General features: G+C 34.2%; 1 protein-coding gene across 17 annotated transcripts in view; it reads left to right on the top strand.

Moving 5' to 3' along the window:
- Positions 1–14,736, top strand: part of DMD (dystrophin) — a 2,622,506-nt gene that overhangs the window by 1,726,585 nt on the left and 881,185 nt on the right. For all 17 annotated transcript variants that reach the window (XM_021079543.1, XM_021079551.1, XM_021079550.1 and 14 more), the window contains 1 exon segment: positions 7,046–7,221. In XM_021079543.1, coding sequence (XP_020935202.1) covers positions 7,046–7,221 — 176 coding nt within the window.

The following is a 14,736-nucleotide window of genomic DNA, read 5'->3' as shown; positions in this document are numbered from 1 at the left end:
TTATAGCAATCATTATCAGGAACAGATGTGGAATTGTACCAATGAACACATCTACTATTACACCACACAGGGAAAAGAGTACTAGTTAAATCTAACAAGACCACCCCCCCCTCCTGCCTCAGTTCCTATAACAAACTGACAAAAGCATGCACGTGGTTTTAGCATTACTATTAGTGGGACACAGTAAATGTTTACTGAAATGCAAAACAAATGAGACCAGGAGAAATAACAGGCTGCAAAAGTGCATTTTGTTTTTGATCATTTGTGACGGCTGCTCCTCTTTGATTTGATTTAGTTGGAAAATCACAAATAAAAGATCTGTAGGTCCTTAGATAAAAGTTGAATCTGAAGTACAGTTCAAATTTAGAGACATTGTATAGTCAAAAAAAGAAAAAAAACTCTTTCAGTATTATTTAATCCCCAGCTCTCAAGTATAATACAGACATGAATGCTACAAATGAATGACACTAAATAGAAATATTTTATAGATACCTGTACAAAGGAGAGGCACTTAGCTCTCTCTGGGCTCTTAAAGGGCCTAACAGAAGAGAAAATATTTAAGCTGAGTATTAGAGATGAGTAATGAGTTAAGCCTGCAAAACTTACAACAGTCAAGGAAGTAGAGAGCCATTCTGTTTAGAGTTGTAGTTAAGGTTGAAAGTGGGGAGCAGCAGTGAGCAGGCTGCAAATGCAGAGGGAAAAGGAGGCCATAGAGGCTCTTCAGACTTGGCCAAGGAGGCTAGTATTTGGACTTGTAGTAATTCTGTAGGCATCATTCTTGACCTCCTCATTCTTGGCTCCAGACCTTGGTTCTTGCCTTCTACAACTTCCATTCTTTACTAAAAAATTGCCATTTCTCAAAGCCATTTTTCACATTTTTTCATTCCTTCCTATTTTTATGGACTATTTTTTATTTCACTCTTGCCTCTCTCTACCTCTTTTTTTTTCCCTTTTTTCTCCACATCTACAGCCTATGGAAGTTCCCAGGTCAGGGTTCAAATCCAAGCTGTAGCTGTGACCTACACCACAGCTGCAGCAATGCCAAATCCTTTACTCTGTGCCACAGCAGGGACTCCTTTCTCTTTCTCTTTTAAACTGCATTTCCCACATTTTAGCCATCTTTCAGTCTTTGCCACTATCCTCATGAGATGCTCTCACAGGGTCATCAAGTTTTCCATGAGAGTGGAATCACCCAGCCTCTGAATGGGCTAAGTTGAATGTGTCCTCTTGCTGGGCCTGATATTTTCCTTAAGTTTTGTCCATTTGTGTTACTTCCTTATAAAAAGTCACCATCTAATAAAAGTTGAAAGATATTTTCCAAGCATGTTAAAACCTCTGAAGATGGTTATATAGTCTAAGAATTAACATATGAAGCAAACTTGTTCAATTTCTCTTTGAGAAAAGAACCAAACTCTTATTCGAATTCTAGGGACTTGACAACGAGGAACAATGGCAATGGATAGACAGACAGGACAGACAGGGTAAAGTGGTAGGGAGAAGATAATACACCATATTTCTTATGAAATTGCATCATACATTTCTACACAACAGTTTCACAAGTCTCTGGAAGGTTTATATTCTTATATGTTTTCACTTGACTGATGAGTAAACTGAGGCAGTGATTAGCCTGTGTCAAAATAAAGCATGAAAAAATTACAAGTAAATCGCATGATTGGATGTTTGAAATATCTTCTTGTTCATTGAAGCTTTGCTTTTCTCCTTTCTGTTTCCCTCAGTCTTTATCTTTTCTCCCAATCACTTTTTATCTCTTCTGTTTTGCTATTCTGCCTAGTTTGTGATACTTTGCCAATTCTCCTACATAGATTATCCAATTTATCATTGTACAATTTCCTGTAACTGCTTCCTAGCTTATTCTTTTTCTTCATTTGTCACATTTTATCTTCCATTTATTGTGTTTTCATACAGTTTTGGAAAGTTTTGCAAATATACTTTTTTAAATTTATGCAATACTTTTTTATCACATGTACTCATTTATTTGTCTCATATTTTTCCCTCTATAAAAATGTAGCTGTTCTTTCTTTTCCTATAATTCCTCTTTGCTTCCCTCAGTTTGACCGGACTTTGAAAATTTAGATATGTGTGTCATTTTCTATAATTTAGGAACATTTCTCCATTTGAAAAGCATGCAAGAAGTAAATAATAATGCAGTAACTTGAAAACATGCCCCTCCTGCTTCCTTGCCTGCTCCACATATTTCTTGCCTACTCTTTCTTTAATAGTATATCTACTTTGTACACCTTTGTCCCCTTACACCCAGAGATTCTGATTTAGTTGGCTTATAGTGAAGTTCTGGTATTTTTATATTTTCAAAAAGCTCACTAGGGGTGTTTGATAAGCAGTATTTATTAAGAAGGATGCTTTAATTTTAGAATCAAACACAATAAGCTATCTAACTATGATGAATAATCCAATAAATTTAATTGTGATTTTTTTCTGTCCAAAACTAAGATTAGATGTTAATTGCCAGAGAAATAGATAAGGATGCCTCTGACAACAGAACATTAATATATCAAAGCTTGACAATTTCACTGGTAGTGAATAATTTAGTACTTAAAATATTTAGAAGCTATGGAATTAAAATTAATTTATTTTTCACTAGGTGAATAATAACATTGATTGAGGTTTTACATTTAATTTTGTAAATAAAATTTTATCTTCTTCAGGCGCAGAAGCTAACTGTAAAACACTATGTACAACTTTTTTACTTCCTGTTTTGATCCATTATTGTACTGTCTTTTGCTTTATTATTGAAAACTCTCCTCAAGTAGATCATACACTGCAAATACTTGTCCTGATTACAAAATCCTCTCACACAAATGCCATAGACTGTTTAATAAGCTCTTCTTTTACAAAATTAAAAAATCTGCAGGGCCTGATTTGGGACTATATATAAATAAGATTTAGATCTAACAATTTTAAATTACTGCTTCATTCTTAGCTACTCGATTCTCTTATCTGGGAAATAGAAATAATAAAACCCTTGTTGATTCTACAGTTGGTTTGTAAAAGTCACTGTAGCCATCAGCCATGCAGTAGAAGGACCAAGATCAAAAATACAAAGCAAGGGGGCTGAGATGAAAATTCTGAAGCAACTTCAGTTTATAGCATTATAAACTGGCAACAAGAATTCTTTGAATACTTAAGAAAATTTCACAAGGCATTTACTCTATCATCTTATTAGAAATGTGCTGTTCCCAGACGAACAGTATCAGCATCCCCTTGACGCTTGTAAAAGGAGAGAATTGGGGGCCCTCCACAGACCTACTGAATCAGAATCAGACATTTAACAGGATCTCTAGGAAATTATTGTGCACACTAAAGTTTGAGAGGTGTTGCTATAGCACACATCTGAGAGTTGCTTCATGCATTTTTAAAATTTCCAGGAGTTCCTGTCATGGCTCAGAGGAAACGAATCTGACTAGTAACTATGAGGACATATGTTCAATTCCTGGTCTCTTTCAGTGGGTTAAGGATCCCGCATTGTCATGAGGTCTAGGTCGCAGACACGGCTCAGATTGCACATTGCTGTGGCTGTGGTGTAGGCCAGTGACTACAGCTCCAATTCGACTCCTAGCCAGGGAACCTCCATATGCCAGGGGTGCAGCCCTAAAAAGACAAAAAAAATGTATTTCTAACATTTGTGGGTATTAGATACCACTGAGGGTACAAATTGGAATCATAATCTTTATCCTCTGACTGCTTCCCTGACTTTTGTGTTTTAGGCAAAGATTTCCCCATAGTCATTCATCATTGCATGATCCAGCTAGTTCCCAAACTCTGTTGATTTTGCCTTAATAGTTCATATAACCTCTAGCCTTTCTTTTCTGGTGCTTTGTCACAGCTCATGTTTTAGCTCCAATACTTATTTCCTAGATGCCTGTCTTAGATGTTTGACCTGTGTCGTTGCCTTAACATTAGCCTAAACTTTGCCTCAGAATTATCTAGGAACACAGCTCCAGCTCTGACACTCTTGTACTTAAGTCATTTTCCATTGCCCTCCACTGAATTGCAAACTCCTTAATAGAAAGCAAAGTCCCTTCAGCCCAAGGCCAATATACACACAGGGCTACCCCTCTCCCTGATTTTCCACTCTTACATAGTGACATAGAACTCAATTGTGTACTCCTGATCAGATCACAAAAATTGCATGCCATAGGCCTTTCCTTCTGCCATCTTCTTGCCCTCCTGACCTTCCATATCCCTAAGGCCTAGCTATTCTTTATTCATAATATAAAATATGTTTTTTTTTTCAAAGAAGATACTGGTGGCTGTTGACTCTAAGGGATTATTCTTAAAACCAGTCATCAATTTTTTTTTCTTCCCTGTCCCCACATTTCCTCTTTGGTAAACATAAGTTTGTTTTCAAAGTCTATAAGTCTGTTTCTGTTCTGCACATCAATTCATTTGTATGCTTTTTTTTATTCCAGATATAAGTGATATCATATGATGTTTGTCTTTCTCTGATGTACTTCACCTAGTATAATATAGTATGATGAATCTCTAGGTTCATCCATGTTGATACCAATGGTATTTCATTCTTTTTTATGACTGGGTAATGTTCCATTGTATGTATGTAACACATCTTTTTTATCCATTGCTCTGTCAGCAGACATTTAGGTTGTTTCCACATCTTGACTGTAGTAAATAGTAAATAGTAAATAGTAAATAGTAAATAGTGCTGAAATGAACATTGTGGTGCAGGTATCATTTTTTTTAAGTTTTTTTTTAAGTATAGTTGATTTACAATGTTGTGCCAATTTCTTCTCTACAGCAAAGTGACCCAGTCCTTTTCTTATAGTATCTTCTCAAATTAAGGTTTTCTCTAGATAGATGCCCAGGAGTGGGATTGCTGGATCATGTAGTAGTTCTATGTTTAGTTTTTTGAAGAACATCCGTACTGTTTTCAATAGTGGTTGTAATAATTTACATTCCCACCAACAGTGTAGGAGAGTTCCCTTTTTAGAGAATGTTCTAATTTTATTCTTTTACATGTAACTGTCCAGTTTTCCCAGCACAATTTATTTTACACAGTCTTTTCCCAGCACAATTTATTGAAGACACAGTCTTTTCTCCATTGTATAGTTCTTGCCTACTTTGTCATACATTAATTGACCATATGGTGTGTGGGTTTATTTCTGGGCTTTCTATCTTGTTCAGTTGATCTATGTATCTGTTTTTGTGTCAGTACTATACTGTTTTGATTATTATACCTTTGTAGTATAATTAGTCAGAGAGAATGATTCCTTCAGATCTGACCCAGTCTCAGAAGTCATCCTTGGATTGATTTATCGGGCAAGCATGTTATGGAGTTTTCTATGTACTTGGTATTGGGACAGGGGAGTATAAGAATATTAGATAAATAGAATTACACGTATCAGGAAAGTGTTCTGCATACAGACTTTATCCCATCTGTACCTAAGTATTTGTGAGTCCTTAAGATTGAAATATGGTAAGTATCAGAAGTCCCCTTGTGGTGGGTTAAGTATCTGGCATTGCCACAACTGTGGTACAGGCCACAGCTATGGCTCAGGTTTGATCCCTGGCCCAGGAACTTCCACATGCTTCAGGTATGGCCAAAAAAAAAAAAAAAAAAAATAGTAGTTATCTCAAGTTCTTATTTCATTGTCTAAACTTCAGATGTAGTAATGGGTTGTAATCACCATACAAATTATAGATTATCTTTTTTTAAAAAAACAATCCAAATGTCCATCAACAGATGATTGGATTCGGAAGATGTGGTATATATACACAATGGAATACTACTCAGCCATAAAAAAGGATGACATAATGCCATTTGCAGCAACATGGATGGAACTAGAGAATCTCATCCTGAGTGAAATGAGCCAGAAAGACAAAGACAAATACCATATGATATCACTTATAACTGGAATCTAATATCCAGCACAAATGAACATCTCCTCAGAAAAGAAAATCATGGACTTGGAGAAGAGACTTGTGGTTGCCTGATGGGAGGGGGAGGGAGTGGGAGGGATCGGGAGCTTGGGCTTATCAGACACAACCTAGAATAGATTTATAAGGAGATCCTGCTGAATAGCATTGAGAACTATGTCTAGATACTCATGTCGCAACAGAAGAAAGGGTGGGGGAAAAAACTGTAACTGCAATGTATACATCTAAGGATGACTTGACCCCCTTGCTGTACAGTGGGAAAATAATAATTAAAAAAAAATGATAGATGGCTTTTTATTTAATGGTAAAAAGCGTTTTTTTGTTATGCATATTTGGTTGTAATAGCCTTTTTTAATAGAACTATTTTCCTGACATTCTACTCTTAAAATTTCATTTAGAATAGAAAGTAGAAGATATTTAAGCTTGATATCGACAATGACTCATAAAAATGTTCCAGTGGCTATAGATTATTTTAACTTTATTGCTGTACCTTACGGATTTCTTCATAGGTTGCTCCTGAAAGCAATTAATTCTCAGTTTTATGTGGCTTTATAATGCAAAATACATTGAGGGACACAGAATTGCAAATACATTTCCTTATATTATAGTAATGAATTTTTGTTTAAACATCTCTAGAGGTTTTTTATTTAAAAAAAAAAAAAACCTGGCTAAACTATGTTTGTTCTTTTTCCCCTCTCATATTGACAGTTTCTAAGAAATCTAAATACTTTCTTCATGTTTAAATTTTACAACACTTCATAGACTATTAAACATGAAACATCCTTGTGGGGACAAGAAATCGAATTTGCTCTTGAGAAGGTTTCCAACTAATTGATTTTTAGGACATTATAACATCGTCTAGCTGACAAGCTTTACAAATATAAAAACTGGAGCTGAACCAAGAGGGTGCTTTTTTACTGACACATAAAAGGTGTCTTTCTGTCTTGTATCCTTTGGATATAGGCATGTCAGTTTCAGAGGGAAACTTTCACATGGAGCTTTTTTATTTCTTTCTCTCCCAGTAGAACTGTGTGTGGTAGCACATTGTTTCATCTTTTCTCAAATAAAAGGACATGGGGCTTAATTTTTGTTTTGCCTTTTGGGTATCTCACAGGAACTCCAGGATGGCATTGGGCAGCGGCAAACTATTGTCAGAGTGTTGAATGCAACTGGGGAAGAAGTAATTCAGCAGTCCTCAAAAACAGATGCCAGTATTCTACAAGAAAAATTGGGAAGCCTGAATCTTCGGTGGCAGGAAGTCTGCAAACAGCTGGCAGAAAGAAAAAAGAGGTAGGGTAACAGATAAATTAGGAATTCTAAAATTTTAGTAGAGCTATTTAAGCTGCCCTTAAAAGAAAGAAAGATTTTTGTGAAAGACTATAAGCAGGGTGAAAGACACTAACATTAAGGAGCCCATCAACAGTGCAATAATGAACTTGCTCTTTCTTTTTCTCGGGTAATAAAATATGTAGCTGATGCTAATTAAATAGACAGTGTTTTTCTACTGTTTTGAACTTTCACGTTTGTTTGAAAAAAGTCACATATGATTGTTTAAACATGAATGTTTTCAGTATATTCCAACTTTAACAAGCTGAACCTCATTTTTTTGAAGGAGATGAGAAAAAGAAATTATAAATGACTATTTTGTAGGAAAGACTACTCTTTGGCCAGATTTTCTTAGGACTACAAGTGTGACTTGTGATGTGTAAAAACATGGTAGTCATATTTACCTTTTAGTTCCACTATATTTCATAGTACTTTCTTAAAGAGGGACTTGGGCTGAAAATGTCCAAATCTAGAGGGGAAAACCAAACCTCAGAAAGGTTATTGTTGAATTTATTCAACATTTAACTTTCCCTTGGAAGGTACTGAAAGCACAGAGCCAAGTGTGTGCTGCTACAGTTGGAAAACATGTATATTTTTATAAACAGGATTTTGTATTATGCTTTCAGTTATTGCTAATGTTTCCTGTCTCATAAGGGAGGACTTGGTCTTTATTTATCAAACGAGACTATTGTTATGAACAATGGAAACTCAGTTCCATTGCCAAGCTCTTGCTTCCTATCTATCATCAACATAATAGGTGGATTTTAATATTCAGAAAGCTAGAACAACTCATTCATGAACGTCTTTGGTGAGGATGTATTAGAAGGGTTTTGGAATTATGTCCATTGTCTTTTCCCACCTCTTCTGGCCACCTTTTTTCTTATTGCATTGTTCAGAGAGTAGATTTAATTCTTCTATACAAAATGAACTCATTAGTTGACCGACGCACAGGCACACACACACCCCTACACACCCCTTGCTAGAGATTAAAAACAACTGCATAATCTAAAAACATTTTTATTTTAAATCTTAGTTTAGAAAATATTGTAATGTAGCTAAAGATAACATAAAGACCAAAATTTGTAGTTAAATTGCTTCCTTGGGAGAGTCATACACATTTTTTCCCAAAGTGAAAATCCTTCTGTTAAATACACAACTATCTCATTATCTAAATAACTGATATATTTATGCTATAGACAGGTTTAAACCTGTATAACATCATTTTGGCACTAGGCTCAATCTAGTCAAAATAAGATGGTAAGAAATGGGAAGGTTAAGGAAAGTTGATTACCATGCTTTAAAATATGTTGGATTCATAAAGTGGATTAAATTGATTGGCGGATTTTGTCTTTAATATAAATCAAGTATTATTTCTTATTTTGAAGTATCTTACTCTTATAGTATTTGAGTAAAACTGTTTAATATTTTCTATAACTTCTAACTTAGATTTTAAAGTTCTTTTTATCTGTTATTGACTTGTAAATTCAAATTAGAACTTATAAATGAAAATGAGGCAATACACCTGTTTCTCCAAATATGCCCTGAAATTTTAGGTCCTTCTAAGCTTTTAAGAAAGTGGCATATGCTCGACTCTATTGTGAAATATTACACAAATTATAAGTTAATTACAGCTGGGGATTTAGCAGTACTTAGAAAAATTTCTCCCATTTAAACATTTTGACCTACATTAAATATTGCGGTTTTGTTCCTTAAAAAGTCAAGATCAGCTTCCTTGAGGTTTTTTTTTTTAACTCAGCTTTTAAAGTTATCTACTTCATGCTACATTTTAAAAGTAAATGTTAGCATATTTAAATTTCCACTGAGATCAGTTTTGTCGTATAATTTCTCAGGATTTTATATTATTTAAATTTTATGAAATGTAAAAAATGTAATAAAATATGTGCTATTTCTACAAATACACTCACAGCTATTTCTAAGCACCCAGTAGCAAATAAAGTAAAAAATAAACAAAATAATATTTTATAAAGATATGTTAACCTAACAATTGTGGGAGTGCTGTAATCATGAAACTATTATTAATCAGTGGCATGCTTTCAATGCAACCCTAGCCCAAGTTAGAGGGAAACAGAAGTTATTTATTGCACAGGTGAGAAATAAGATGACTGTTCAAGCTGACAACAGTATTATTAGTTTGCAGTGAGATTTAAATACAGCTGTTGGAAATATTTAATGTTTCTGTCTATATACACAAATGAAAGACATTGTATATTTTAAGTAACTGAAGTCTATAAAAACTATTTGGAGCCTTATAACCACATAATTTTAAGCATTTCTCTTTGAAAATGTAAGATATCAGAAATATGAGAAGAAAATTCTCAGAAAATTTCGAATAGCAATAGACATCCACTAAGGTTAGTCTCTGTTAGAATTAAATGAAGTATAAAATATAGTCAATTAGCTGTGCAATTCAATATAGAAAATGTACTTTTGCCTCAATTATGTAGCAGAGAAACTAGGTTTAAGCATGATAGTAATGAGTTTAATGATGGCTTAGCTACCAAAATTGTCTTTGTAAATGAAGAAGATGCAAATGAAAACCTGTTGCCATAAAGAGAAGTCATAGGTTAAAACAAAGTAAGCCTGTGTATAACGAATATTAAGGCTTGATCCATGGATAGAATTTGAGAGGGGCCATGAGCTTGAATGGGGGGAAATACCTATTTGTTTTCACTAACCTCCAACTGAAATTGAGCATCCCCTTCCATTTGAGTATAGGCAACAAAACAGAGTAACACTACCAGTATCTGTGAAATCATAACTGTTTTCTTATCTCATTAGTATTATTAGAGATATTTCAAAATATTGTTCATGCTTATTACTACATCAAAATTGCAGTAGTATTAGATCTACCACAATATCTTATTAATGTGTTAATAATAAACAAGCACATATTACTACATCACAAATTTATGTTTCTAATAGTTGTATTACTGTATTTCAATTCAGTTGGCTTCCTTTGGAATCCTGTGTATTTTATGGTCTGGATTTAAAAACATTATTCTGAGGAGTGGCAGGCTTCACCAGATTACCAAAAGCGTCCATAACTTAAAAAAAGAACAGTAGTTCTATTCAGCTATTGGTTTATCTTCCCAGACTTCATTGTTATATACGATGGCTTTACTCCTTTTGATGTTATAGTCACTGTCCTTAAACATTCATTTATCCTGGAGTGTTCTAGGAAATGTATCAGTCAAGGGAATGTAGGTAGGCAGGCCTTCAAGCAGCAGACTTTTGACAGCATAAGAAAGTTTATTTTACTTAGAACAATGTCAGGATAAAAGATCGAAAGAGGAAAGAAATATGATGGGAAATGGAATCTCTAAATTGAGGAATCCCTGAATCATAGCCCATAGCAATAAAAAATGATCTTGAGATTATCGCTCCCTTTTTCCTGAGACAAATGTGATATTACTTCCTCCATTTCACATATAAGGCAATTATTATACTAACATATATTGGGGAATAATAGTTTTAATTTAGATGTTGCTTGATGGAAAATACTGCTTGAAATGTTTCTTTCACAATATTTTTAGTGGAAAATTTCAAGTATATAAAAAGGTTGAAAAAAATTAGTATAATGAATACCTATCCTCCTACATTTCTAAATGGGACAATTAATATTTCACTCCACATGTTCTCTTTTTCTTTCTACCTCTCCCATATCAATATTTCTCTAATATAGGAAGTTATATACACACGCAAATTTTTATTTTAACATTTACATGTTAATTATAAACATTCTTATGCTTAATCACTAAATACTTCAGCATGCATCTCCTTAATATAATGACATGCTGTATATAACCATGCTTGTTTATCATGCTCAAGAAATTGAAAATAACACCATATTATAATTTAATACCCTGTCCATATCCAAATTTCTCCAGATGTTCAAACATAACTGTTATATCTTTTCTGAGTTGTTTTGTATCAATATCTCATCATGTTTCATGCATTGCATTTGGTTTTGTAGGGTAGGGAAAAAAATTTTCCTCTCCCCTCTTATGTTCAGGGTCTAGAGCCTGCAGGTTAAACTGACAAAAACGCCTTAATAGGAGAAAAGTCATACACATTTTATTTGATGTTAATATTTTTATGTGACACATAGATTGTCATAGAAAAGAAAAGCCTAAAGAAGTGGTAGGTCTAAGAGCTTATATAACATTTTAACAAAGACTGATAAATTGTAGAGATGTAACAAGGCACAGGAAAAGAAGTTTGGGCTTTGAGGGGTGATAGACTGAGGGAAGATAATATATGGAGAAACTTATGGAAGATAAGGGATATTTTCAGTAAGGATTCTTTAGGCAGATTCAGATTGATGCCATCTTCAGTGATAAAAGCCACCTCATATTCCTAGTATAGAAAAACGGAGGGGGAGTAACCTTCAGAGAAGGAAATTGTTACATTTACATGGAAACAGGGAGGGTAAGGAGATGTCCTGTCTCTGCCATTCCTCAGTTGTCTTCAGCTCAAAATAATCCATATGCCAAAGTAGCATATTTTAGGGTGCCATATCCTGCTCCTTTCATTTATAATGTTTCTTTAGCTCCTTTTATCCTAAAAGACCTCTCACCTTTTTCTTTTTAGTGATACTGACATTTTAAAAAGTCCAATATAATATCTTACAAAAAATCTCCTTTCCAGATTTGTCTGATTTTTTTCTTTGTTATTTACCTTCCAATCATAAGCTTGTTTTCTATGTCTCTGAGTCTATTTCTGTTTTGTAAATCAGGTTATTTATATCATTTTTCAGATTCCATATATAAATGATGCATATAGTGTCATGTCATCTCCAAGCAGTGATGTTTTTGCTTCATCTTTTCCAATTTGCATTCCATTTACCTTCTATTCTCTTAACTTCTTATAAACTGGAAGTTGAGTCTAGATGAGACTTCAAAAGATATAGGTCAAATGTTTTTGGCAAGAATACCTCATATATGATTCAGCATACTTTGTATCACATCAGGAGATGCATAATATGAGGTAATTCCACTTTAAATGTTGCAAAGTTTGTTTTCTTGGTTAAGGTGGCAACCATCAGATCTTGAATTATAATCTAATATATTTTTCTTTGGAATCAATAATTCATGTATGGTTTTAAAAGCCATTGATGATCTTTTTCTAACCCAATTGTTACATTGGAGATGCAAAATATGATTTTCCTCTAATTATTTTCCTATAATTATTTTTGACATGATCCTGCAAGCTGATTTATTCCATTTGTTTTTAAAAAGGAAAACATTTCCTTTTTCTCTCTTTATTATCAATATGGACTTATGGATTCTTATTTATTCAATATGTTATTATGAACTAGTTATCATTCTTGTTAATGTTCGCCTTTACCTAATTTAAACAGTGGAACCTGTCCAAGCTTGCCACTTAAATGTCTCAAGCTCACCTTGTACTTGCCCTGTCCCAGGTATGGAACCAACCATTCTCCAAGGGCCTCTGATTTCCTTCACTGGGGACTGTTATATAGAAATCAAGATCCAGGCAGGAACACCTTGTCAAAGCAAACTTGGCACCTTTCTGCCAAGTAGTACTGGGGGGGGAGGGGGGATACTGTCATGTTACTTGTGCAAGGATGCAGAAGTCTCTATCGATCAATACATCACAGTTCAAAGTAAGGCTAAGCTTATTAAAAAGCCCTTATCATGTTAAACTTCATGTAAAATCAGTAACTTACTCATTTCACTGCCTCTACTGCTGAGTTTTTAAACCAGTTCACCTATATATAATATATGTTAGTTTGTCAAGCAAATTAATGGTGTAAATAAACTAATGGGAGGCATTCCTGATGTACTTAAGGGAAGAAATTGTTTTTTAAAGACCTTAGCTCATTGTTTGCATGCAAATGGATGCTGTTAATTAGAAATGAGCCTTATCTAATTCATTAAAGTAGGCCTAGTAGAACCTCTTCTTGAAAATCTCCATTAGTAGTTCATGCTACTCTATGCACTCATTTTAAGACAACTGTTTTCTCTTTAGTCTTTAATTTTGGCTTCTCACTTATTCGTACTCTCCTAAAAAAATAGCCTTCATATACCATTTTTATTTCTAAAAAATGAAGACTAAAATTATAATTTCTAAGTCTTCATTGTTCATGCCATCTTTTAAATGTAGCCAACATATCCATATAAACCAGTGCTATAAACCTATCAGACATTCATACTCGTCCCCCAGAATCACTCTAGTCTTCTTGCCCTATATTTGAATTCCCCTTATTTCTTATCACCAGTTTTTTTAATTTTTTATTATTATCCCTTTTATTTTATTTTTATTATTTTAATAGTTATTTCCCCAATACAATTTTTTTTTTCTACTGTATAGTTGAGTTACAGTGTTGTGCACATTTCTGCTGTACAGCAGGTGACTCTGTTTTACATCATGGTCTCTCCCAGGAGATTGGATGTGGTTCCCTGTGCTATACTGTAGACCCTTATTGTTTATCCATTATAAATGTAATAGTTTGCATCTCCTAACCTCAAATTCCCAGTCCATCCCAATCCCTTCCACCTCACGCTTGGCATCCGCAAGTCTATTCTCTATGTCTCTGAAACTGTTTCTGTTTTATAGACAGGTTCATTTGTTTTATCACCAGTTTTGACCCCTACTCTCTTCATTCATCTGAGAGTTTGCAGAGTAAATGCCCACAGGCTGAATCCAGCTTGCAAACTGTGTGGTGTTTTTACATAAGCATTTTTGTGAAATAACCCCCAACATTTAAAAATTAAGTCTTCATATTTAAAAAAATAATAATATTTCTATCTCCTTTTGGCAACTTAGATCTAGCTCCTGGGCACTCTTTTCCACTTAATCTCAAGGCACCATATCAGGGCAACTAACTAAAATCTTTCAGACTCCTGATATTCAAAAAGTATGGTCTCTTGACCAGAGAACAAACATCACCTGGGAGTTGATAAGAAATGGAGAATCTAGCATTCATATGTACCTTAAAGTTTGAGAAGCACTGATTTGGGCAAGCAACTTTCTCTTCAGTTTGACACACTTGTCCTACCTCAGTCATTTATATTCATTGCTTTCCCATAGACCTTTGACTTCATAATACTTTATAGAGACCCTTATATAATGATGGTGATGGTGGTGGTGACAGCATTTAATATTGATTGCCAGGCATGTTTCCAAGTGCTTCACATAGTTCATATAATCTTCATAACAACTCTCTTCTTATTTCCATTTCTAAACAAGGGCAATTGAAGTACAGACTGCTGAAGATTTTCACCCAAGACCACGTAATTAGCATGTATTTGAACTAGTATATAAGCTCAAGTAGTCTAACTCTAGCATTGTTATGCTAGATCCAATTTTGCAGGGCTTATCTTAGCATGAACCTTTAGTATTTTCTAAGGTATACTTCCAGTTTCTGCCCACCAGCCTCTCACTTATCAAGCCCATTTCCTTAGCTGGACATTCTTAGTAGCTAGTGAATAGGAC

Source organism: Sus scrofa, chromosome X (assembly GCF_000003025.6).
Source record: "Sus scrofa isolate TJ Tabasco breed Duroc chromosome X, Sscrofa11.1, whole genome shotgun sequence".
NCBI lineage: Eukaryota > Metazoa > Chordata > Mammalia > Artiodactyla > Suidae > Sus > Sus scrofa.
Note: the sequence above shows the minus strand (reverse complement) of the source record. Positions and strands in the feature narration are given on the sequence as shown.